Source organism: Gopherus flavomarginatus, chromosome 5 (genome assembly GCF_025201925.1).
Source record: "Gopherus flavomarginatus isolate rGopFla2 chromosome 5, rGopFla2.mat.asm, whole genome shotgun sequence".
Classification (NCBI taxonomy): Eukaryota; Metazoa; Chordata; order Testudines; family Testudinidae; genus Gopherus; species Gopherus flavomarginatus.
Genome location: NC_066621.1, coordinates 49,376,905 through 49,403,468, shown reverse-complemented (window position 1 = coordinate 49,403,468; position 26,564 = coordinate 49,376,905). Strand labels below are relative to the sequence as shown.

The following is a 26,564-nucleotide window of genomic DNA, read 5'->3' as shown; positions in this document are numbered from 1 at the left end:
ACCAATCCAGTCATCATTCTGTTCTTTCTAACTGCATTTTCCCAAACTGCTAGTTATTAGGCACTGCTCTTATGTGACAGCTGTACTCTCTCACCCCTTCTGGGTAATGCTATTATCTCCTGCGGAGTCTAAATCATAATCCCTGGTTTGTGACGTCATAACCATCCCCAAAGCAACAGATTGTGACGTTGGGAGCAGAAGACTACGTCCTCTCAATTTGAATAAACCGAAGGAAAAGTGGATTTAGGAAAGGACGTGGGACAGCTTTTCAAATGGCTCCTACCCAACATGATAAATAAATAGTAACTATAAATAACAGGCAAACATAGGGCAACTAAAATGGCTTGTTTTAAGAACTACATGTGATTTACTGAGCCTTGAAGTTACTTTACTTTTGAAAGGATTGGGAATGGGAAAAGAAGGGGGATCTACAGCCTAGAGATTAAAAAAAAATAATTTCTTATTTTCAGCTTCCTGGACCCCTAAACTGAGTTTATCTTTTGTGGCACCTGCTTACATCTAAGAGAGGATATGACAAAAAGCAGGCTGTGGAATCTAATTAATACTGGCCCTATTGTTTCTTTTCTTGTATACAACCAAAGACGAAGGCAAGAAGCAGCACAATCTGTAGGTTGTTCTAACCAGAATGTGCAAGGGTTACATTTTTTTAGCAACTATTTTTTTTAAATACCTAAATCCATTTTTATTTTCTTTCTAAGCATGACAGAGGAAGACCTTCCGATCTGCAAAGTCAATTCTGAACCATAATTATTATTACTGAGACTCTAAGTCCTGAAAATGCCATGTCAAGAGGCATTCATCAGTGGTCAATGGAAACTTTGGATTGTCATTTAAAGGGACTCCCCCAACAATTTAATTAAAATTAAAAAATAAAGAGACATAAATAAATAAGGACTGTATACATCATACCTAGCACCGGAAAGCCTGCAGGCAGGCAAGCCATGCTTTACACACACCCTGATAGATCAGGGCAGAAAGTAAAGGACAAAATGAGTGGGAGGGGAGGTGGTTGGGAGTTTGTTCATTAAATAATTATGGATTTTAGTCCAGTTTGCTAAGTAAATGAGTGACTGCATGTTTAGCAGATGTTGCTGTGTAAAACTGAATTCACTCAGATACCAACATATTTCTATCTCTTGCTCCACATAGTACTTCACAAGCAGGATTTTCATGATCAGACAAGCATCCACTGAACAGCTGGACACAGTTGCTGATTTTAAAGCAATCAGTGATCACTGACCCAATGACATCCCTTCTCAAACGGAACCACCAAAATTATAAATAAATAAATAATCAGCTTGAGGGGATGATAAACAAAATCTTCCATCTGTTCAGTTTTTCCCATTTTCAACTATTCATTTGTTAAGTTGGGTTATTATTTTTTGGAGGAAGGAGGAAGAATTTCTATAGCCAAATATTTCGTGGCTATATTGCTCCATTGTCAGGTGGGGTAGTCGAGTGTTGGTGTGTGTGTGTGTGTGTGTTATTTTTTAAGTTTTCTGGTACAGGAAAGAAACCAAATACATATTTTGTTGAGGAACAGGAAAGGTGGCAACTCCAATACCACAAGCATCCTGTTATATATCGTCATAACCTGGCTATCTCTAAAAGTATCAGTTAGCTCTTAGAAAGCACTTTTGATCTACATATTTAAAAGCACTTTTCTTAAGAAGTACCATTATTACCATTTTATGGATGAGGAAACAGAGGCAAAGTAAGATGAAGTGACTTGTCTAAGGTCACACAACAGGTCAAAGGCAGAGAGGGGAATAGCTCTCCAGAGACCCAGTCCAGTGCCTACTTACTTGGCCACAGTGCCTTTCAATAAATAGAAAACAAGAATTAATAGAGATTTCTAGTACCACCAAAGAGGAATATAATGGGGAGAAAATTAGGCAACTTAATACAAAAACCCAGTGGTTTCAGTCAAGGGCTTCTTCAAAATGCTATTTTGTTTTGATTTTCTATTTTTTTTCTTTGAAAAGATATGTTAGACTGTGGGTATATAATAGAAAGAGAATCAGCAACTAGATACAATAATAGTTACCTTTCCCAAATTTACAATATCAAAATATTTAGCAGATTATTACTTCCCACTATGGCATTAGCAGTATAGACCACTAGAATCTTTAAACCTTGGATGCAGATATATCAAATTTGTGGTGCTCATTCTACAGGTGGTGCCAAAGTTTAATTCAGGGATGAAAGGGTTAAGAGGTACATTTGATCCCTTACGTAGCCCTAGGAAATATACAGTGCATCTGTAATTAATCTGACAGGCTGCATCAGTTCATAAAGGGTGAAACGCACCCCGTGCAGCAGGCTAGCATAATGCTGATCTATCACTGAAGTCCCCCTTAAGCCTTCAAAAGAGGGATACAACAAAGCTAGGTGAATGGATAGCATGATTGCAGATGAAATTCAGTGTTGACAAATGCATAATGGAAAGAATAATGGGAACTACTCATGAACACTGTTGGGCTCTAAATTAATTGTAGTCATTCAGGAAAAGACCTGGCCATCATGTTGTGCTCAATGTGTGCAAGGGTGGTCAAAAAAGCATGCAAAATGTTAGGTCGAACGAAGAATGGGATAGAAAATAATACTTGAAAATATGATAATGCCATCATATAAAACCAGTGGGTATAGCCTCACTTGGAATACCGTGCTCAGTTATGGTTATTCAAAAACAGTAATAGCAGAAATACAAAATTTTCAGAGAGAAGCAACAAAAACAATTAGTGGCATAGGGACATTTCTACATGAAAGTGGACTGAAAAGATTAGGATTGTTTAGTTCAGAAGAGGGAACATAAAAGAGAAATAGAAGATGATGACTGGTTTAGACAAGGTAAATCAGGCATTCCCATTGATATTTTCCCCTTTTTGTTTACATAATTAATAATCAACCTGTAACACTCCTTGCCACAAGGTAACACTGACATTAAGAGTTTAATAGGATTCAAAAAACAATGATATATTTATGTGGCTAATTCCTATGTTGGATAGGATTAAAATAGCTAGTGATATAAACTCTTATATTTCAGATTATAAACTAACCATTAACTAAATGAGGCTGGAAAGAAATTTTCTCTACTGACATTTTATTCCATAATTAGCCACTACAGGGTTTCTACTCTGAAGTACCTGGTACTGGCCACTATTGGAGCCAGGATACTGGATCATCGCTCTGATCCAGTATGACAATTCCTACGTTCCTGCAGTGTTCAACAACAACTAAAGGTGGGCTATGGAGGCTGTGTCTGAACTCAAAGTCAAAGTAACATAGTGTCTGGGTCAGAGGTCAACCAGGGACACAAGGTTGGGGTTCAGTTTTGATGGTGCTGAATTCTCATGGGTTGTTCACATGAGATTTTGGCCTCATCCAAAATGGATTCAGAAGACAGGCCCCTTCCGGTTTTGGATCTGACCTTGAGCAAAACCATGTGCATGGCTGGATTCAGATCTCAGATACGAGTACCCCATCTCCCCCAATAACACTCTGGAAATTCAAAGGGATTCAGAGTTGAGGTTTAAACTTTGGCACTTGGTTAAGAACAGCATATGTCTACCTGTTCACCTTATCACCGAAGCAAGCAGTTTATTAATAGGTAAATATTAACTTTAAAAAATTAAAACTCCTCCAGGCTTTTTAGGAAAAATATATACAAATTACAAAACCTTATATGGAGAGTGCTGAATATAGAGAAGTACCCACGTGAATAAACATAAAATGAAGGATTATCCTTATTTTTCAAGGACTTAATTCCAACAAGGAAATGAACCAGTGACCTTCACTTACTCCCTACCTCCTTCCTCCTACAGTCAGTGAAAAATCTGTTTGGCTGGTTTTAAGTTATCAAGATTTTTGAGTGGGGAAAAAAAAGTCACTTCTGGACTAAAGACCAAGTTTAAGACATTTCAGCCCAAAGGTTAATTCTCTGACAAAATTGTAAGTGCTTGTATAAAAGGTGTTTAGATTGGAAGCAGTATCTAACTCCCAGCTACAACATCATTTCCTCAATGCTATAATAAGAGGGCTATCAATTCAAAGAAAATTTACTAATAGGGAGAAAAAGAAAGGAGACTGGAGAAAAGATTATGGAAGTGAATTCCAGAGAAGGTAACAAATAACCATACTAGGAAGAAATGTATTTGCAGAAAATGTGTGACCTTATCTACATCTTTAGAGTCACAAAATTGTTGGTTTAATTGTTTTGTAACTAATGCTTGGAATGAAAGAATTCAATATCTAGGCTCTTTTCAGAATTCAAAATATTTTTTTTTGGCCTATGTGCATACACAGGTACAAATACACAGCTGGTGTAAATTAGTATAGCCCTACTGAAGTCAAAGGAACTATGTCAATTTACATCAGCTGAGGATCTGGCCCATAGTCTTTGGGCCTGATTCTGCCCTCAGTTACCTCAGTATAAATCCAAAATAAGTCCATTGAAGCTAATGGAGTGAAAATGATGTAAGACTGGTATAAGTGAGAAAGCAATCAGGCTGATAATGAAGCTGTGGATATGTCTATATTGCAATGAAAAATCTACTGCACCAAGCCGGAGCCCATGTCAGCTGACTTAGGCTCACAGGGTTCAGGCTGCAAGGCTATAAAGCTACAATATAGACATTCCAGTTCAGGCTGGAGCCCGGCCTCTGAGACCGTTTTTTATCACAGTGTGAACACACCCTGTGTGGCTTGCCAAATTCTACTCTCAGTCATTCTGATATAAACCTGAAGTCCACTGGCCTCAAGAGAGTTCTGCCATATGTGCAGCAGCATAAGTGACAGCAGAATTTAGCCCACAGAAGAGGAAGGACTGGGGGGGTGGGGCTCCCACACTTTTACACCACTGTTATTCTATTGGATTCCATGAAGTTAACTCCTGACTGTAAGTGAGCTCAGAGTCAGGCACTTTGGTACTAAATTGGCAGTGGTGGCATAGATTTCAAAGGGGATGGAGAGGTCTTGATCCAAGCCTAGATTGCTCCAGCTTGCTTTTAAATAGACCCCCGTTGCTTTTGAAAGCTGTGGTTCAATTTTGCAGTGCTACCGGCGAAGCTGAGAATCAAGCTAAATTCAGATGCATCCAGCAGGGAAAGTTGCTGTGGGGAAAGAGGAAAATCAAAGGGTGAGAGGTAAAGAGATCCTATTTCACTGACCCGGTGAACACCAGTCAATGGAATAAATGCCTCATAGGCAGGAGACAGGGAGGGGAGGGAAATCGAACAGTGGTGATATTTTCTGACACTGTCAGTAGCTCTTAGTATGGGTGCCAGAGACACAGAAGGAGAGAGAGAGATTTTTTGGAATCACAAAAGTAGGGAAAAAAAGCTGCTAAAAATGTGCTCTCTCTTAGCCATCCACTTAGTTTTAAATTATTAAACTCTGCATTTCTGCTGTATGACTTACTTTAAATAAACAGCATGGTTGACAATAAGAGTTTCTTTTTCTGTCACAGTTATAATTAAGTTGCTTTTGACTAGTATTTTGATATATATCCTATATGTTAAAGTATGTGGCATAGATCCTCAGAGGCAGCAGATTAGCATACAGCACAGCTCAGGAGAGGCAGATGCAAAGCTAGTTTATAAACTCCCTTTGTGCTCCCACGATACTGGGCCATCAGTGTGCAGGACTGGCACCATGGAGTAACTTAGAGCAACTTCTGGGCCACTCTAACTTATGCCAGCTGCTAATAACCTCAGCGGACAGATACAGTAGCCAGGGTTTTCCAGGGAAAACTCTCCCCCCAACCCTCCACTAGCACCCTCCACTAGCAATCAAGATAGGGCTGGTGTAGAAGCCACTATGCTGACTCTATATCATAGGATTCTGTGCAACTCCAGTGGTGCATCACAAAACAGCCATGGTGCAGAGAATCTGGCTGTTTGTCTGTAGAATGATTGTACTTACAGCCATCAAATTCTGAGTTACATAAAGCATCATGAGATACAGATTATGCAATTCTCCTCTCTCAATGGTATTTCACTAGTGTAACTCCATTGACTTGAACACAATGACTCCTGATTATGTGGACGTTAGCAAGAAGAGAATTAGGCTCAACCTGGGCCCAGTACTGTTGTCACTTATGCCACTGTAAATCAGAAATAACTTCATTGGAGTTACAGCGGGGGGGGGGGGGGGCGGGAGAGGGGAAGGGGGAAACAGAGTAAGAGCAAAATCAAGTCCGACTGGTGCGGGATTTTCATGCAAGGCAGCCCATTCCACCAAAGAGGCTGTAAGGTCTGGGACAGTAATATCACTAAGTGAGAGCTATGATCAAAGGCTTCTGATTTCCAAATGAACCAGTTCAAGTTACATAACTTTAAAACAGCAGCTGTGTAATGCTCTGTAACAGGGCAAGTGTCAGGAAGGCCACATTATCACAACCTTCCAGGTATGGGAATGGGAGGGAGGAGAGGGGAAGAGGAACTAAAAACCCAAAGGAGGCATTTTTCTTTCAAAACTTAGTACTTCAGGGTTAGAAGAATCTTGGAAATGGAAGGGAAAAGGCATTTCAGACAGACACATAGCTATCACATGTAATGAATGAGAATTGAGGGAACATCAAGCTAGTGATGTTACTATCATGACTGAGGGGCACTTCCGTCTCTATTTAGGTCATATAACTTTCTGGATATTCATTAATTAAACCCTTTGGGGTTTAATTCCTCAAGCCTATTCCCAGCCTAAAGTTGAATTTTGCTTGGGAACATGAGAGAAAATTTCATTTTGTCATTTAGAATAACCAAAATGTGAAATATAACCTATTTCTTATCAGTTGAGCTATGACTCGCTTTCCTCACAACCTCTCTTCCCCGGTCTAATAACTCAAAAGAGCTTCTTCTTTAATCTTTGAACTTGCTGTGGGCTTCAGGCCAATTTTGCTCTCAGGCCAAAATCCAAAGGGTTTAAGTGAAACTAAAGTGGCCTTGTGCTGGCCTTCTTCATTAGGGTGAATTTCACCCTTGGTTAGTCACACCAGCATAAATGAGAGCAGAAAAATGGCCCAAAGTTGTAATTTAAGACAAACACTATGAACACATTCCTTTGGTTTGGGGATAAAGTTATAAGCATGCCATATCTGTGTACTACACATGCACAGAAGTGATCTTCCACTATTCACATGCACAAACAGAGCAATACACATGTACTCAGAACAAAGATTCAAATGACAACTGTTCGACCATCACCTTGCATTCTCACCAATATTATCTCATTGTTTCCTTATATGCCCCTGTTGGTCTGTTTATACCCATCTGTTGTCCCTTGTCTTATACTTTGATTGTAAGCTCTCAGGGACAAGGACCATCTTTTTTCTCTATGTTTGGCCAGCACATAGCACAATGGGGAGTAGTCTGCAGCTAGGCACTACAGTAACACAAATAAAATAAATAATAATAAATAAAATAATAATAATAAAGATACAGCGAAAACCATAACTTTCCATGTCCTGGCTTTGGTGCATCTGAAATCTTCACCTTACCTTTGCATTGTTATGGATTTAGTTAAGATAATTTCATCCTGGTCTAATGAATGCCAGAATAGCTGCTTTTGCTTCTACTTTTCAACTCCAATTTGACAAAATGTCACCCTATTAAAAAAAAGACATCCAAGGGCCTAATTTTTTTAAATGACATTCTAATAGCACTGCCTCAGATGGCAATAGTTTGGTTTTACTCTGCTTACAGTAAATGACCAGCAACCTGCTGCAACCATGTGCTACAATGAACTCATATTTTAAGCTACAAGCAAGAAATTCAATAACTGAAATTGAAACCACAATGTTTTTGGTGGGGAAGGGATATACCAACCCTAGGGAAGAATGTGACTTTCTTCTCATATCCCACTCGTCCAATAAATATATAAAAGTAAAATAAAAAGAGTACAAGACGTCCTAACGCTCTCAGCCTTTGAAACGTAGAGGGCAAAAGTCTGCTTTTGTTTATATCATTTTTATACCTGAGTAATTCCATTGACTTCAAATGGGCCTACTTCCAATTTGCACCTTTGCAACTGAGAGCAAAAACAGGCCCCCTGGCATTTGCCTTCCCTAATCATTGATCACTTATATGTTTTAGATCATTGCACTCCTCTAATTTTCCCATTTCCTATTACTTTCTTTCCACACCTCTATGTTAATGTTCAAGGCACAGATTAAAGGGATACTGCCAGTTCAAAAATCATGGACGAGATTCTGGCCTCAGCAACAGACCCTGTGTGACACTCTGGCAGCACAAATGGACTATACAGGTGCCCTATCTAAACAGGTGAAGATCTCCTTGTCTTGGAGGCATCCTTGGCTTGGAGGCTTATGTAGTGCTGACATAAGAAGTATCAGGGATACGTCCAGCGGAGGTGGTGTGGCTGGAGCACTGCTTTGCTCTGATGAACCTCAACAGGCATAAATGCCCCTTGAGAGGGAAATCCTGGGGCTTTTCAAACTGATGCTGAGGGCTGCAAAGCATATATCACCTTCCACATCTGGATCTTGCACTGAATACAACTCAGACACATCTGAGGATCAGGCAACATATGTTGCCTTTCTCCAAAAATATATACATTTTCAACTATTTTGCTAATAACATCTTAGATGATTACAAGTTTAAAGAATTTTTAAAATCTAATTTACTTGTCATTCTTAATTCTCTTTGCCCACCTTTCCCATTAGTCTCGTCATGGACAATGAAAATCAATGCAGCCACTTTCACTTTGGTTTAGAGTCAATTTCACTTTCAGGTTCTTGATGGGTTTCAAACACTGCAGGTGAAAGTTTATTTGTTGTTTTAAAATTTTTAATCAGAATTGTTTTTTCCCCAAAAAACCTGAGGAAATCATTATTTCTATTGCTCTTGGGTTTTATAAAAAGCTTGTTAGAAAATTTCAATTTTGGGCCATATTTCAGTTGCTCCTGTCTCTTTTAATACATTATATTTGTAGCTACTGTTTCATTTTGACATTTATTATAAATATACAAAACAAAGGAAATTGGTCAAGTTCATTCCTGGTATTGCTGCAAAGATGTCAGTGTAAATACACCAAGGATGAATTTTGCTCATCATCCCACAAATAGAACTAAACTACTGCAGTGTTCGATTTCCGCCCGAGCCATTTGTGAGCTCCCATTTTTGCTTCTCTATGGAAAGAGTTATCATAATTCCAGCTCATCACTTAATCCCTCAAAATAGGCCTTAAGTAATATCTAGGCTTTGTGTTGGCACAGAAGTGAATTTCACCCCTAGGATGCTGATAGGAAGGAAGGGCCACCAGCCCGCTTCTCCCATTATCAAAAATACTGCTCCAGCCATCAAGCTGCTGTATAACCACCATTCACATCTGCAATATAGATTTTTGAGGTCATCCCTTATAAAAATTCTTGGCTATTTCAATTTTCTCAAGTTCATCATCAACCCCTTCAGAAATGCCTGCATCCCTAACAATTCAGTCAGCCTTTAAAAATAACCCACCCGCTCTCTACCCACCTCACTCCCACCCAATCTCTTCACCAGTGACGTTTCTGGAAGCGAAAGCTCGCTGAAACAGAATTTGGTGTAACCATCATGCTGCCACAGAAGGCTGTCACTATTATAAAGTGACTGCTTTTATTAACCTGGATTCACTTTTATACTGATGGCAGTAAGTAGCAATTTAAAAATTCCAAGGCCTTTTCAAAGTTTCTCAACATCCAGTCAGAATTTCCGAACAGCATTCTCAAAACACCAGAGGGCTTTTGCCTATAGGAAAATGAAGCTTCTGCATTTTAACACTGCAGTATAATTCTATCAGCTTTATAGGACCATAAATAAAACTGACCAAATTATAAACTCTTCATAAGTGGAATACACAATGTCATATATACACAGTTTACTCAGTGACATTTTGTTTTAGAGATCAGGGACAAATGCCCCTAAGGAAAGAAATGATGGAAATCAATGGGGCCAGGAATTGTCAAACCAGGAACATCAAAGTAATTTCTCTTGTTTATATAATGGGCTAACATAACTTCGGCTTTAAATTGCAGCCGTGGAGATTTCTGCATTTTGCTGTCAAAATTGTCATCACCAAAAGGGGAGGCTGTGGAATGAGCAGGGGAAAGGGCAGGGAGAAAGTAAGTTCACCTGGAAAAGAAGAAATAGTCTAGATCCTCAGTTGGTGTAAACCAATGAAGCTACCCAGATATTAACACTAGCCGAGAGACTGGACCAATTGGATCAAAAAACCAAGGCTAACCCACAAACTGCAAAATACTTATTACATTTCCATAGTGCTTTGTATGTTCAAATCACTATATTAACTAATCCCCAAAATGTCACTGAAGTAGGTGGGTAAATCATGGGCATAGTTTTGGAAGCAAGGAGGTATTGCCCCCGGCCCCAAACAGCAAGCATTGGTCAGGCACAGAATTTGCCCCCCCTCTGCATGGCCCCATTGGCCTGACTGGAGCTGCCCCCCCCCCCACAAATACAGAAGTCAAACTACGCCTGTGATTATCATCTCAATTTTACAGCTGGGGAAACCAAGGGAGAAAGCTGAAATAACTTGCCCAAGGCCACAGTGAGTCAGTAGCAGAGCCAGGGTTAGAACTCTGAAACCTTCTAACTCCCAATCATGTGTTGGTTCTGCCAGACTACATTGCCTTCCAGCTGTGGGCCAAGAGAGGAGTAGAGCCTGCCCAGTACCAATGCTACCGCTGCCCTCCCCCAAATAGTTACCTAAAATCCTGTGTGTGCAGTGTCATAGGACAATTGTGATTGCCCTCTAATATCTCTTAACTCAACAGGAGTTTGAGAGCACAGAGTTTGCTACCTCAGGGGGATCTGAACCAATGGTGGAAGGAGTAGTAAAGCCATGGCTTAGTTAACCACTAGCACTTTTGCCACAGTATCACCTAGGTGTGTGCTGAACAAAGTTAGTCAGCATGGCAGTGAGAACAGCCATGCCCTATTTGCTCTAGCGCTCCCACTATTGCTACCACTCATGAAACAGCAATGTTGCTTGATCAACAGCAGGCAATTTCACACAACAATGTCTAGCGCAGACTTGTCAGGAGGCTTCACTGTAGAAGAAGTGTGATAGAATATTGTAACAGCAATTCTGTTATATTATTACTTGCTATGTCTGCTCTTCTTTATTGGACTCATAGTTAAGCACAGACTTTAAGTGCATCCATGAGCTTTGGGGGCATGGAGGGACATCAATCTCTCAATAATTTCTTCACTGCAGAGGAAACAAGATGCAAATCTGGGCTTCTCTTAACTAGATCATGGCCAGCAGTCTGCGTCTGATATCACCAAGAAATGTGTTTATGGGCCAAATTCTCCTCTCATAAATTGTTCTAAGCCCCTTTCAGTCACTAGGGCTGTACTGGTGTAACTAACAAGAGAACTTGGCCTACCTAATCAATCAGTGACAAAGATGGAATTGCACAAATACAAGGAGTGAAATAAGCTATAGAAACCAGAAACCCTGGGTCAGATCTCCCACTGGTATAAATTAGCACTGATGTCAAAGGTGCTTCCCCGATTTACAATAGCTGAGGATCTAGACCTTTCTTTCTTTTTTTTTTAATATTTAGATGTAAACTATGCTTTGAAAAGCAAATGAGAGGAATCCTGTTTACAGCTGCTGTGCACTGCAGAGCATAAGGATTCCCAAAAGCTATGCAACTCATGGCCATGCCTTTCCAGCAAAACAAATGCCTGTGTTTAACTCAGCTAGGGCGCTTGTGTCAATGCCAAGTCTGAATATAATGCTCAGCTTTGTCTTTGGTGACCATTATTACACAGACATGCATAGAGAACACACAACAGAGATCTCAATCTTCTCTCATGGCCTTGTGCAGGAAAGGCCTACTGAAGATAATGCCACTGTATCCAAATGTAGGCATAGTGAAAGCACAGAAAGAGCTGCCTTTCTTCCTGTCTCCCCCATGACAGAGACTCAGGGCTTGTCTACACAATTAGTCCACATTAGAGAAGTGTAAATTCCAGTGGGCACTAACATATTGCTCACCAACTGGCCTGTATGGACCCTGCTGATGTGCACAAGAAGTTCACTAGTGTGCATTAATGTCACCCTGCTACACTCAAGCTAGTTAGTTCACAACACACTAATACACACTAGAATTTACACCTCTCTAGTGCAGACTAGTGCATCATGTAGATCAGCCCTCAGTTTGCAAACATACAAGGCTAGATCCTGGCCTCCATTCCACTTGCTTTATACTTCTCTGGCAGCACAAAGTAGGAAGAAATCCAGCTTAGATGGTTGGTTGGAGATTCCCCAAGCATTGGGGAATCCCCACATGGCTCTAGACCATTCTTTCTTCCCAGATTTGCCATATGGGGCATGACCAGGGTGTGGGAGACTTCCTAAAAAGACTTGCTGCATTAGTCCTCATTTGCCAGAACAGCTCCTTGTGTGTGGCCTTTGTAACCAGATGCAATTTAGAGCAGCTATACGATTTACTACAACTTTAGCTTTATTAATGATTTGTATTATTGCAGCACAAAGAGGTCTCCATTGAGATCTGGGCCTCACTATGTTAGGCACTTTACATACACACAGAAAGAGACAGTCCTCATCTGAAGAGTTTATAATCTAAATAGACAAGACAGAGGGCAAGAGAGGAAACAAAGACATAGAGAGGTGAAGTGACTTGCCCAAGGTCACAGTAGTTTAGTACTTGAGCTGGAAATAGAACCCAAGATTCCCCTGACTGTCCACTATTTCTCTAATCTCTCTCCAACTGAATCCTTGCTCTCTGCAAGTTTCTACCTGCCCTAGTACAGATGATTCCATCGGTGATTGCATGGTGGTTAGAAGACGACGGTGGCACCTGAAACCATAATGTCTTCTGAAGATTCTAGAGAGGTCTTTCTTCTTTAGGCCTTCATCAGCTTTGCTGTGTGAAGCAGCAATGATGGAAAAAGCCAAACATGGTTCCACCCCCTGGTCCATTCCCCCAGGAGTACATAGACTTGGGAGCAATGAACCTGAGGAAAAAGAGGGGCCAATTCAGTTCCCAGTGAAGTTAGCGGCAAAAACATCCCAAATTTAATGGGAGCAGAATTAGGTCTTCAGTGAGGACCAAGTACTCAGGACCCCATGGCTTAAAAGCGACAAATGAATTTCAGATGAAAATGTTGGGAGAGCTGAAAAAAACTAGGCTGGTAAACTCACAGGGCCAAATGTATCCTTCAGTGGAGTTACCCCAGGGATAAGTTGGCCCAAGGATATTGAGGGACTTCCCGTGGGTGAAATTCACTTGGTGCAAATGGCCAAAACAGTACCTATAAGCAATGTACGCCCTAACTGGAAGGCTTAAGCAGGCCGCAGGTGCTGTGCTGGCTTCTTGCATATGGGTCAATTTCATCTCATTAAAAAGCCTGGAAGCTGAAGTCAACTTTTCCTTGCTGCTTATACTTTTTTACTATTATTACTTGATTTAACTGCAATACGCTGCTCTTCGTAAGTGCAGTCATCTGCCAATTTCACCTTGCAAGTTTAATAGGTTGGGATATCTTGAAAGAAGTTTTTTCTGGACCAAGCAACAAAATATATTTCCCTGGGTTATCTCAAAGATAACTATGATTCATAAGCAGGCCTGTGTTTTGGTGCTAACAGGCAGAGCTGGTATGTGGGAGCTCCAAATTCAGAAGCGGCCTTGAGATTCTTCCCGCTGGAGAAGCTCTGACTAGGGTGACCAGATGTCCCGATTTTATAGGGACAGTCCTGATTTTTGGGTCTTTTTCTTATATAGTCTCCTATTACCCCGCACCCCATCCCAATTTTTCACATTTGCTGTCTGGTCACCCTAGCTCTGACTGACGCTGAAGGTGATGCCATCAGACTTGGCAAGGTCGCAGGAGAGCAATGCCCATGCGATTTTCTCTGAATCCCTCCCTGATCGTCTTTTTGTGGGGCATCATCAGCAGTGCACCTGGCTAGAAATACATCTATATTCTTGGCCATACATTGAATGGGGGGAGAGGAATTGGATGAAAGAAGAGCAGGAGCAGCAGAATCATACCTAGAGTTACCCCTGGGTCCAAATTAAGGTTCAGCACAGAACGATCATATCACTCGCCAGTCAGAGCACCCGAATCCATCTCCTGGCAGATTAGGATATACGGAGCTAGCAGTAGGTTTCTCAGTGCCTCTTAAAAGTAGGACATTTGTGGCCCAATCCAGCTCACTCCCCACCACCTGAGACCAGCTCCTTCATAATTTGTACTTTTAATGGCATGTTGGCTGGAGGACTGAGTTTATGGCCTGTAGGGCCCTATGCAACCACACGGGAATGACTCTGTGGAAACAATGGCTGTTAATACGTTTGTAAAACATTACTGAAAACGCACAACCATACAGATATTTTTTGTCTCCCCAGAAAGCTGGGACTGCAAAACAGTAGTGAAACAAATCACAAGCGCCTCAGGAAACAAGAGAGCACGTTGTTGATAAATTGTACAGGCAGCTAGAAAAGCACTTACTGAATGGATGCCTGAAAACTGTTTCCCACCAACCTCTGAAAAGTAAAAAAAAAAAAAAAAAAAAAAAAAAAAAGGCAAACACTTCAATTCAAACACAACCATACCTATAATCCCAATATATAGTTTGGATTAGATAAAAAAAAATTTAAAAACACACACACAGAGTTACCTTATTAAGATGCTGTTTTGCCAACAACTCAACCAGAATCTCTAAATGTTACAAATCTTGGAGTATGGTTGGTAACAGCAAAAATCCCCTCCAAGTTAATCATCAGAATGCAAACTACCAGACTCTCATTATCAAACCAGCGATTAATGAGGCAACAGATTCCTCTCTAATTTCTTATCTAACATTCACCCATAGGTAATTATACTGAGGAATAATCCCATAAAAACTTAAAATAAGGATTTAAAGGTGAAATACAAAGTAGTGGAGACTTTTTTTCTGGATCTGTACCATATCTGTAACAGTATGAGCCAGATCCTAAGCTAAGGAATGCTTGTTGCACCTTGGGGTAGGCATGTATGTAAAAAGGTGGCTTTTAGGCACCTTTGTGCTTCCCCAATTTTGAGTTCAGATGCGGGACTTGTCCTAACTCAGAGCAACCCTGGGGCTACTCTAATTTATGCTGGCTGGCAATGGCCCAGAAGCTTTTATGGCAACTGGGGGTCAATCAGGTATAAGGGGAGCACCAGCTATATGCCCTTTCCCTAAATCGTGCTTTTATACATTGATAGCTGGAAGTGACCCTTTAGGAGCTACTGTGGTGGCTCTACACCACCTGAACATCTCCCTACAGTAAGAGAAGCATCCAGTGGCTGGCGTGGCCGACTTTAGGGATGGTTTCTGCCAGAGAACCACAAAACTCCCCAGTCTACATAAGAATCATGCCCTGTGCTTAGCTTAGCTTTTAAATATAAACATATAGTAATTTTTATTTCCTCCTCCACTCACTATCCTAAGTTTCCCCTTCAAAAACCAACAACTTCATCAGCACCTGAACGGAATATATTCTTTTGCTGCTTTCTTTGTTTATAGGCTTTGTGGTATTATCAGCTGTCACAGACAAAAATTCAGGATCCAGAACTTGGTGCATACGTGAAGAGGGAATTCATTTTCAAATATTTTGTTTTAAAAAATTAAATGATACTGTAAGTTATTTCAGACGGAGATTGCATCTTCCTATGAATTTGTACAAAGGGGCCTCTGAGTGCTACAGTAACAAAAATAGCACTAAATAATAATATGTAAGAATATTTAGAAATAACTCTTTATATACACTGTGCTCTGTTATAGTGTAATTTGTCCCTACATAGATGGCCAGCACAAGTCCTATGCTCAAATTAATATTCACTGAAACCCAATCTTGAGGAATTAAGTAGGACTTTGGTGGTTGCATAGGTCTTGTGCTAGACTTCTGCACAGGAGTGAATTTCACCCATAGTGATTTGGGTATGTAAACAGATTTAAAATAAAAACAAATAAAACTTTTGCAGCTCATCATTATATAAAAGTCATATATACTGTTCATGATACATGCCAATGGAGCTGGGTGAATAATGTAAAAATGTTCTGTGAATATTCACTTGAATTTTTAAGTGAATTTGATTTGATCACATTTGTGACCCTTTTGTATTTGTTTTCTGCAAACATTGGATCATATGAGTCATACTCACACATATTTTTATGGGAAACAACTCTTGAAACTGTGTTCAGGAAACCAAATTTTATGTTTGCACATGCAAATATTCATGCTGGAAATGCTCGCACAATCATCCAACCAGGGAACAGAACAGTACTCTGTAACGTAGCTGACGGATTGCATCCAACTTCAAGAGCACAACTCAATTCTTTGATTATTGATTAAGCAGGCTCAATCCATTTGCGGGGTGGGGGAGAATCAAAATAAACATTTGTCAAATAAACTGAAATGACAAATTACTTTGAGGAAACTGTAATCTGCTCATGGACATTCCAGAAGAAGGCAGACTACATTCATTAAACAAATTATTTGTAATGAATTATTTGCTTCACTAAATCTTGTGATAGAAGAGTGTTGTCTCATGGACTAAACTCATGTTTAGTCTGGAGAAGAAAAGACCGAGAGGGGACATGATAACAATTTTCAAGTACATAAAAAGTTGTTACAAGGAGGAGGGCGAAAAATTGTTCTTGTTAACCTCTGAGGATAGGACCAGAAGCAATGGACTTAAATTGCAGCAAGGGCGGTTTAGGTTGGACATTAGGAAAAACTTCCTGTCAGATGGTTAAGCACTGGAATAAATTGCCTACGGAGGCTGTGGAATCTCCATCATTGGGGATTTTTAAGAGCAGGTTGGACAAACACCCGTCAGGGATGGTCTAGAATGGATAATACTTCGTCCTGCCTTGATTTCAGGGGACTGGGCTATTCAGCTTCTCAAGGCCCCTTCCAGTTCTATGATTCTATGTATGAGAACTGAAAAGCTGAACTACTCTGGCACTTTCCCACAAACAAAATGAACAGTTGTATCTTTTAAGACTGTTAACGCCCTTGCATTGTTTGTAACAAAAAACCGCACTTCTGATGGTTGTTCCATTATGAAGTTTCTTAGAGAAGTAAAAGGTTTGACCCTTACCTATTATAGTGGGCTTAATCCTGTTCCTGTTGAAGTTGACTGACATCATATCTTGCATCAGTGGACTTCAGTGGGAGCAGAAGCAGTTTCTATTCCTATAAACTGACTATGCATTCAAAGAGCAGCACACAATGAAGCTCCCCAAAATTAATGTCTACAAATTCACCCCTGTAATATCAACCATGTATGCCCCTGCCTTGAGTCCCCCTCTGCTCAATTCGTCATCCATGTTTCCATCTCTTCTCATTGGAAGCAAGTCCTAGATTTGCTGTAGCATGTGCAGAATCTGCTGCTCGCAGTCTCAAACATACCAAGAAATAACCCCCAACAGCTACATTCGTTCCCCGTGCATTTCAGGATTCGATTCAAATTTAGTCTCCTCATTTTTAAAACTCTTGCACAAACCTCTGTCTCGCTTCATTCCCTTCCTCGGTCCCTCCGTTCACCAAATAACTTATTCTCTACCCCTTTACGCAATCACAGTACTGTCAATGCAAGAGCTTTCTTTGCAGCTTCATTCCTCTGGAATGGCCCATACTGCATCCTCCTCATTCTGTACCAAATCCAGCTCCCACTAGAAGTCAATGAAAATACTTCATTTGATTTCAACAGGAGCTGGATCAAATTTCACGTGAAAACCATTTTTTCTCCTTTGTCCATACCGCTTCATTTCTCTCTGCTCTTTTTTATGTTATTGATTATTATTATTATTTCAAACAGTGCATCTATTATTTACTTCTGTAAAGCATCCAGCATTACAGTGTGCCTGGAAGATGCTGTATGAAATAGATGTATGCTATACTATAAAGGGTTTCAGGGTCTTCAGGAATCCAGAACATTCACTGGCTGGTGAGGACATCATAATATACAAAAGCAGTTGTAAGGACACATTTAAAATACTACACTGGTTCTTCCAGCGGAGCCACAAGTTGTCTGTAGATCAGAAATAATTTCCCTCCAGAGATAAATTCTACTGAGAAATATTTTTAATTTCTCCAACATCCTTCGTCATTCTAATGTATAGTCTTCCCCACCATAGTGACACTAAATGTCATTAGAGTGGGGATGGAAAGGAGGAAGCTGTTTGAGCAGCATGAAAATGGTATTTGTAGAATACAGCAGCACCTGGTGAGGTTTGAGATTTAGATATAAAAATGGTCATATAATCCCACTTGTTTGACAGCGTATCTGCATTTTAACAACTCTTGGGCAAAAGACTAGTTGCCACTTTACAAATCCATTAAGAGCCTGCTCTATTCCCACTAAATTCAATGGCAGTTATGCCATTAATTTTGTTGGAAATAAGATTATGTCATAAGGCCTTGATTTGGCAATGTGCTTTGTGCAGTCAGACCCCTATGCTCGTGCAGAGCATATAGGAGTCCATTTGCATGTAGCACATTGCAGGATCAGGACCTAAATTAGACCTCTTTTACCTATCATTTTCACTAAACTTGGCAAAGAGGTGTTTCCTAGAATAGTTTTAACACAAAACTTTCAAAAGACCTGTTTTTCAGATCTACTTAACATGGTAGTACTCATTTCAATCAGAGCTGTAGAGCCTCAGCTTCTCTGAAAATCAGATTGGAGGTATCTCACATTGGATACCCAAAGGCCGAGTCACTGAAAATCAATGGCAGTTTTTTGAAAATTCTACCCTTATTGTATAACGACCTCCTTTCCAACCGTATTTAACATTGAGGGTCCAGCCATATATAATTGACTCTGATGTCAACATTTCTTAGCAACATTTCATTAAAAACTTGTGCTTGTAAAACCTCCATTGCCTGAGACACTGTTTCCAATATTATACTTCCGATTGTGTGATTACTAATTAGTTCACCTCTTAAGTGAAAGATGTCCTAACAGGTTATCACTGGAAGGTATGCAGATTCAGATAAGACTTATTGCTATCAAGATAGCCTCTCTAATTAAAAACCACGTAAGAAATGTGTTTAAAAATATAAAGGGAACTTGCATGTATTTGGGGAAAACAGGTCTGAATGGTAACTTCAAATGATTTACATCTCTCTGGCCAGATCCTCAGCTGGTGTAGGTCAGGGTCACCAAATTCAATGGAGCCATGCCAGTTTACGCCATCTGTGGGTCTGACCCCTACAATCTGTAAAACTATTCATGACAGTATGGATAACACTGATGATACATACGTTTATACAATCAGAAAAAGCAGCAGGATCATGATTCTACAGCTATACAGCTCAATATCATACCAGTATATGATTGATTAGCTGGTATATGTACTGCGTTACATGTACAAGTTGTTACACTTTATATACAACAGAGTGCACCCTCTCAATATGGAAGGCTCATCATGCAAGCTCTCTAAATGCAGAACTGCCATTGGCTTCAATTGGAATTATGTGTATGGAATGCCTGCAAATATCAGAGAAGTTGTGTGAGTGATACCAAATGGATTTGCAATGTTACGCTCTTTGCTTTCAAAGAAACTTGATCAAAGACTAAATTCCAACACAGGACAGTGTTGCTTTGCTTGCAGAGAAAGGAGCATTTCAGAAATGTGAACTGTGCTGTCATTTGGTGCCAGGGCAAACAAACAAAAATAGTACTGAAGTGTAAAAGTTGGCCTTTAAATGAGAATGCAGAAAGATCCACTGAAATGCTGAAGCACTTAGCAAGGAATACTTCAATTCCTCATCTCTGCCTTCACTAATAAAAATTCACTACAGTCAATCTGAATTACTGTAGAGGGTTTCAAGGGAAACATAGAGGTTAACAAGGGCAAAAGAAAACTCACAAACAAAATATATTCCTGGAATTAAAAAAAAAAGTGTCAGGAATACATGAAAAGTTGATTTCACACAGAATTAGTGGCAAATGGATAGCAGCCTCTGTTTAATCTGAATAATAAACTTGAATCTCTTCTTAGTGTTCACATCCAATCTGTCTTCTAAGCATAGCATCTCCTGGTGTGTTATTGTAACACAAAGAACATCCTTTTTGCTCATTACTGTTAATTACAGTGAAAAACTAGGATAATTAACTGCAGTACAGTGTAATTCAATGAAATTTACATAAACCAACCCCTTCATAGACACCTTTATATATCCTTTATTGTCATCTTTTACAATGACATTTCCTTATAATAAAATATTATGAGTGTGGTAATTAAATTATTACACTGCTTCTTATATTCTTGTTCCCTCCTAATACAGATTCCATGAGCTACTAGACCAGTTGCCGGAAACAATGGCAGAGATACTCTGAATTGAATACAACAACAAAAGGGCAATTGTCTTACTATGGCCCCCCAAATTATTCACATGTAGAATTCTTGTGGTGAATTATTAAGAATTTCTTTTTGTAGCCGTTGTCCCACTCCCAGTATTATTGGAGTGCAAACATTTTTCAGCATTGTGCTGAACCTTCCTTTCTTGCTTTCCAAACTAACTGGCCTTAATCCTCTCTTTGTGACATTAGTCATTCTCAGAAAGCCTGATGTCCCATACTGTCAACTCCTCAGGGCAGGCTTTGCCTATCCTTCTTTAAATCAAAATCAGCACGATCTTTAGCCAGCATTTTGAACTGGATCTGAACCCACTTCTCAATGTCAGTTTTGCCAACTCCCTCCCCATTACTAGATGTCACCAGCTTCCACTGACATCACAAGCACAGTATCTGGACCTCTTTGCAGGAACCAGCAAGTTCTTGTTGGTAAACATTTCTCTTTCGCAGATATTGAGAAGGAAATCTGCTATCACAACATGGAGGGCTGAAACGTGCCATTTGGAGTTCAGATGAACATGAAAGCTCCCCTTTCATAGCATCCTTTGTAAGTTTGCCATGAACTGGGGCAGATTCTGTACTTGACGCCCTCCCTTATTCCTCTTCCTTTGATCTTAAAAATTATCCAATCTGAATGCAAGGCAGGTGAGAGCTACTAAGAGGTTTGTATAATATTTAATACAATTGGGAGAGAAGCAAGAGCCACGTATCTGAAATAACTTTAGGGTGAAGTATTCTTTCACTTAAAAGAAAAATGAGTGATGTGAAGATCAATGAAGAAAGTAAAGGACGTGGTATAACAGGACTGCATATTTTCCTTCTGCTAGTAAGTATGTTTTGCCAGAGTTTCTTTCAAAAATAAAACAAAACACACACACACACACCACGCAACCAAACAAGCCTTTACTTCCTAACCTTCTGAGCCTTAAACTCCTCAGATGAGCTAAAGAAATGATCACAGCCTGATTCACTACAGTGTTACTCCATCAAATTCAATGGAGTTACACTAGTAAATCGCAGTGGTCAATCAGGTCCTCACACTGCACTGTTGTCATCTCACAAAAATGCTGCAGGTTCCCCATCAGCCATCAAGTTAGCAGGGTGAGGGCTACATGCACACCTGCAATTCTGCACATTCCCGAATCTGATTAGAACAGAAAATGCAGAAGACCAGAAAACATCTTTCCCGTGTTTAACTATGTACATTTAACACCAATTCAGATTTCTCCTCCGTGCATTATCTATATCAAGCGTGGATAAGGTAAGGAAGACAGAGGCTGGCATCAGCTACTTTTAAGCTTTATCCCTCCATCTTCCCAGAAACAGTGCATATAGTGTGTTTGCTGTTTGCACACACATGCCTGCACAAAGCAGAGACCTGTCTCTATAGATTTGCTATAGTGTAAAATTGTAAAAGGCAACTTTCCTGCTAGTCCAGTTGGGCAAATAACTGCAGAGCCCAAAAGCAACAACCCTGAAAACATACACTCTCCCCTCCTACCCTGCTGCTTGCCTGCCTGTCTCTCTCTCTCCCTCTCTCTAATCACTTAGGAGGAAGATAGGAAGATTATCAAGGGAGAAAAAAAATAACCAAAGCTGCAGATAACCCTTTAGGACCATAATATAAGGTTACGTGATTTGGAGCATAAGGATTAATGTGCAGGAATCTCAGATGCAATTTTATATCTATATATTGGGGGGCGGGGGTGCTGCCGAGAAGATGAGGAAGAAAGAAATGGTGATGAAGATAGAAAATGAATGTGTATATCTAGGGTTGGTTTTATGATTAGCTAGAGTGCCCAGCAAGAGATTAGCGATGGAAACAGGATACGGATTTATCACCAAGACACTGCAATTTTTTGGTGGGGTATTTTTATCATCATCATCAGGACGGATTTTATGGAAACTACATCTGGAGAGATATGAGTTCATTCAGTAATATGAAGAATAAAGGTAATGTCCAAAAAAAAAAAAGATAGATACCTTCAGCAGTTGTATTATTTTAAAGGTTTAGAGGGGAAAATAAAATAAAAGTCACTTTCATTTCAAGACTATATGATGCTCACATCCCATCCATATATTCCAATGGTTGCCATGGGGTTTGTGGAGAGGAGAAGAATGAAGGGGGGGGGTCACAATCAATCATCTCAGAAGAGCATTTCTCCTTACAGAGAAAGATCTGGATTTTGACTGTGTCCCTAAGAAAATTGCAGACTGCAGAGCTGCTGCCATGCAGGGCAGTGAGGAAGCAGGCAGAGCAGAGGCAGCAGCTGGGGATGGAAACGCCTATTAAATCCTTTAGACAACAGATGGGCAAAGCTTGGCTGGGTTTTTAAAAAACACAATGCATCATGTTTTATTGTCCCACCATAATGAACAACACTTAACACCCACAAGCCCAAAGAAGCCCCCTATGGCTGATTCCACCAACCCTCCCTTCTAAATTATAACCTGGAGATTCAATCCACTTTTGGGGGTCCCCCGACCAAATCAATTTGCCAGACTCCATTGCTCATTGCACCTGTTACTAAAAAAGAACATAAAAATGGGAAAGGCTTTTGGGATTTTTTTTTAACCACTCTTCTTTCCAATTACTGCTCTCCTGCCCTTGAAGTAAATATAACATCCAGGCAGGCAACCAGCGAGTCACAATCTTGAATGCATTTAGGAGATCTAATTATGCCACGCAGGGCACAAGCACCTGCTCTGCTAATTCTCTCACTACATTTCCTCTTAATATTTCTTACCATTGTTCCTTTCAGGGAAATCTGATGGGGGCCAGTTTCACAAGCAGAGGCTTTTGGAAAATAAATAAATAAAAACCTCAAACCGCTAGAGTGAATTCTGCTGCTGACCACTTTTTTATTTTTAAATTCAAACTATGCCACACAAAAACATACCAAAGAACACCATCCATTAATATTTTCCAAATAGCCACAGCAGCCAGTGCCATAGACTGTACTGTGCATATTCTCTCCCACCAACTGCACCTTAAGGACTACACCCTTTTCAATCATGATGTCATGAAATACTGCTGGTGACTCCCCCGCCTCCCCATCACGTCCTTCTCCTTCTCCTCTCCAGTATACACAGTGCACCTCTCATTTCAATTTAATTTGATTAAAAAGAAAAAGGAAGTAAAGTGGGGCAGTGAAGTAACGGACATGAAATTTACCAGCAGCAGGGCATCCCCGTTTTCCTCTGCATGCACTTTGACAGTCACCAGAACAACACCGGTTAGCAAGAGTGATGCACACAAGGCAACCTATGCTTTTTAAAATATATATATATACATATATATAGATAGATAGATAGATAGATAGATAGATAGATATGTATAAAAACAGGAAATAAAGGCAAAAATCCATCAGAAATAGTCTCTCCACTGCAGCAGCCAAAGCGAAAACCCAGAGTCCCTCACATCTCCCATCCCCATCAGCTGCTACCGCACCTTATCCCTAGTGCGGCTGCTGCAAAGGAACCAACCTGTCTGTCCCTTGCCCAAGGTTTTCTCCAGGCGATAGGGTCCAACATATTGTGCATGTTGAGCTCCGCTGCCTTCTTTCCCCGTTGATGTCATTTCTACCTGGCGCTATAATTCTGCGCTGTGTGTGTGGCGGGGAGCTGGGATTTCTCTCTCTGCAGTTCTTTAAATTCCCACTTTGCAGCGGTGTAAGGAAAGCACCTTTTCCCCTCGCTCTTTGCTGCTTTAGTCCACTTGGCTGCAGGTTTTCTTTTCCTCCTTTTTCCTGTTCTGCCTCTTTCTTTCTGTCAGTCTGTCAGCGTGGGATGCTGAAGGCCAGAGCAGCTATTACCAGTGTTTAACGAGGGGGATCTAGGATCCAAGCCCAAGGAGCATGATGCTGGTGATTGGAGCTCTGCACGCCTTGTTCTCACTAGGAGCTGTTCAAGCGAGAGCCAGAGCTAGAGCAGCGGAAGAGCTGGGGCCCAGAGTTGTGAGTGACATTACAGGCAGCCAATCTCCAGCAAGAACTCAGTTCCCCTCTCCTCCTCCTCCCACTACCTTTCCTTTTCCATCAGGAGCAGCAGCAGTTGGTGCCCCTGTCTGATACAGAGCATCATAATCAATGGCTATATCTATAAACCTATGGCTATCAGTCTATTGATAAGGAAAATAATTAAAGATAAATAGGGATAAAGTTATTTTAAAAATCATACGCACACACATAGACATGTCTATCTCTAAATTAGCCCCCACTAGGCACCTGCCACTGCAATTCACCAACCAAAAGCGATAATTAAAATAATGCCGAGGTTATGGCATTATTTATATGAGGAAAGAAATCTACTTCGGAAAACAAACTTGTAAGATTTATGAATCTCAGTTCTATGGGAAGTATTTCTATTCTTTTTGTTTGGTAAGGAGTCTTTCAGAAAAAAATGACTATTATAGAAACAGGGCCTAATCAGGCTCCCAATGAACTCGGGAGGATTTGTTTTGGACTTCAATGGGGGAACATGTAGGACTGAATATACAGACAAATAAATAAATAAATAAATAAATAAATAAATAAATAAAAATCCAGCATAACTGGTACTTCTGTTGGTAATCACAACTGAAATGCCAAGGGTGAAACTTGGAACCAGGGAAACTTCTAAGCTCTGCAGGCGGTCTCTCTAGGGCTGTGACACAAGTGCAGGGCAATATAGGGAAAGCTTGTACTTCTGCAGCCTGTGCTGTATCTGTTCTGCAAAGAGGTGCCTTGATTCAGCAAGGTACTTAAGCATGTGTGTAACTTTAAGCATATGAGTAGTCTCAGTTAAGTCAATGCGGTTACTTATGTACTTAAAGTTAGACACATGCTTATGTACCTTGTGGATTTAGGACCATATAAAGGACTTCAGCGTCCAGGACTATGAAGGTAACTCCTTTCAACGCCAGTGAAATTCACCCCAAGCCCCCATATTTACGTTCTCTCCATCAGTAGGCCCCATTGTCCATCTTGGACAGCACCGTGCTTTCAATACCCTCCTCTGAATGCATGCAGAAGTGTTGCACATAGCAAGGACTCCTCACTCACAAAGGAAGAAAAAGCAATAAGTAAAGAGATTGTCACTAACTACATCATTATTCACGGCTCATGGAGAGACAAATATTGTTTAAACTAAAAATGTTGGAGATAATGCATAAAGGAGAAATGTACTTCATAGTAAGTCATCCAACACCTACGTATAAATGGGTGTAAAGTCCACGGAAGAGTCCTTCTGTGGACCACATCCACAGATGGTGTAAACTGGTTTTAGGCACTAGGCAATAGAGTAATTTTGCCCTCAGAATTGCAGGAGAGTGATGAGGGGAGGAACAGAGAAACTTTGAGGCTATCTATCTGAATGCACCCCCCAAAAGGTCCCAATATAATTTCCTTTCTCCCTAAAAAACATGACCTCAACACTTACCTTGACCTTCTCCTGCCTCTCTTTGTACGGTGCTGCCTTGTTCTAGCTATTGTGCTATACTGCTGCAGAAACCTTCAGTGTGTTGAGTTTCCAACCTTCCACAAAGTCTCTCCTCTTTCGCCTTTCCTCTCTCCCTTCCAGATTTCATAGTCTGTGAAACCTTACCAAGCTCCCCCACTGCCCACAAACTCCTGCAGTAACTTCTCTCCTTCTCCCAAGACTTTCCTTCCCCCAAATGCCAGTCTTATCTCTCCAAGAACTCGTTCCTTTTCACCCAGTCCCCAAATTCACCTCATTCTCTCCCTCACCTCCAAGCCTCTCATTCACTCTTCCCCAAACTTCCTCCCCTCTTCTCCCTTTCCCCAAATTTCCCTCACAGCTGCCTCTTAGTGCCTGTCCTCCAGTAACTGTCCCTTCTTCCCAGTGCCCCCGCATACCTGTGACCCCTTTCCCTCCCTCCACAGCAGTGCCCCATTGTCCCTGCCCCCTTATCCCTCCTCCCACAGCAGTGCACCTTGTCTCCCTCATCCCTCAGCAGTGCCCCTTCCCCCTCTTCACCACAGCAGTGCCTCTTTGTCCCTGCCCCCTTATCCCTCCCCCCACAGCAGTGACCCTTCCCCCTCCCCTCACAGCAATGCCCCCTTGTCGCTGCCCCCTTATCCCTCCCCCCACAGCAGTGCCCTTTCCCCCTCCCTGCACAGCAGCGCCCCTTGTTCCTACCCCCTTCTCTTCCCCCCCACA

The 26,564-nt window shown here is 40.8% G+C and overlaps 1 protein-coding gene across 13 annotated transcripts in view; it reads right to left on the bottom strand.

The window, feature by feature from the left end:
* The window catches only part of BRSK2 (BR serine/threonine kinase 2), a 493,899-nt gene extending 469,603 nt beyond the window's left edge, over positions 1-24,296 (bottom strand). For all 13 annotated transcript variants that reach the window (XR_007774500.1, XR_007774497.1, XR_007774499.1 and 10 more), the window contains exon 1: positions 23,892-24,296. Coding sequence is in view for 9 of the 13 variants with exons in the window: in XM_050953680.1 (XP_050809637.1) it covers positions 23,892-23,985 (94 nt within the window). In the remaining 4 variants the exon portion in view is untranslated. The remainder of the gene's footprint in view (positions 1-23,891) is intronic.
* Between the last annotated feature and the right edge of the window lie 2,268 nt (positions 24,297-26,564).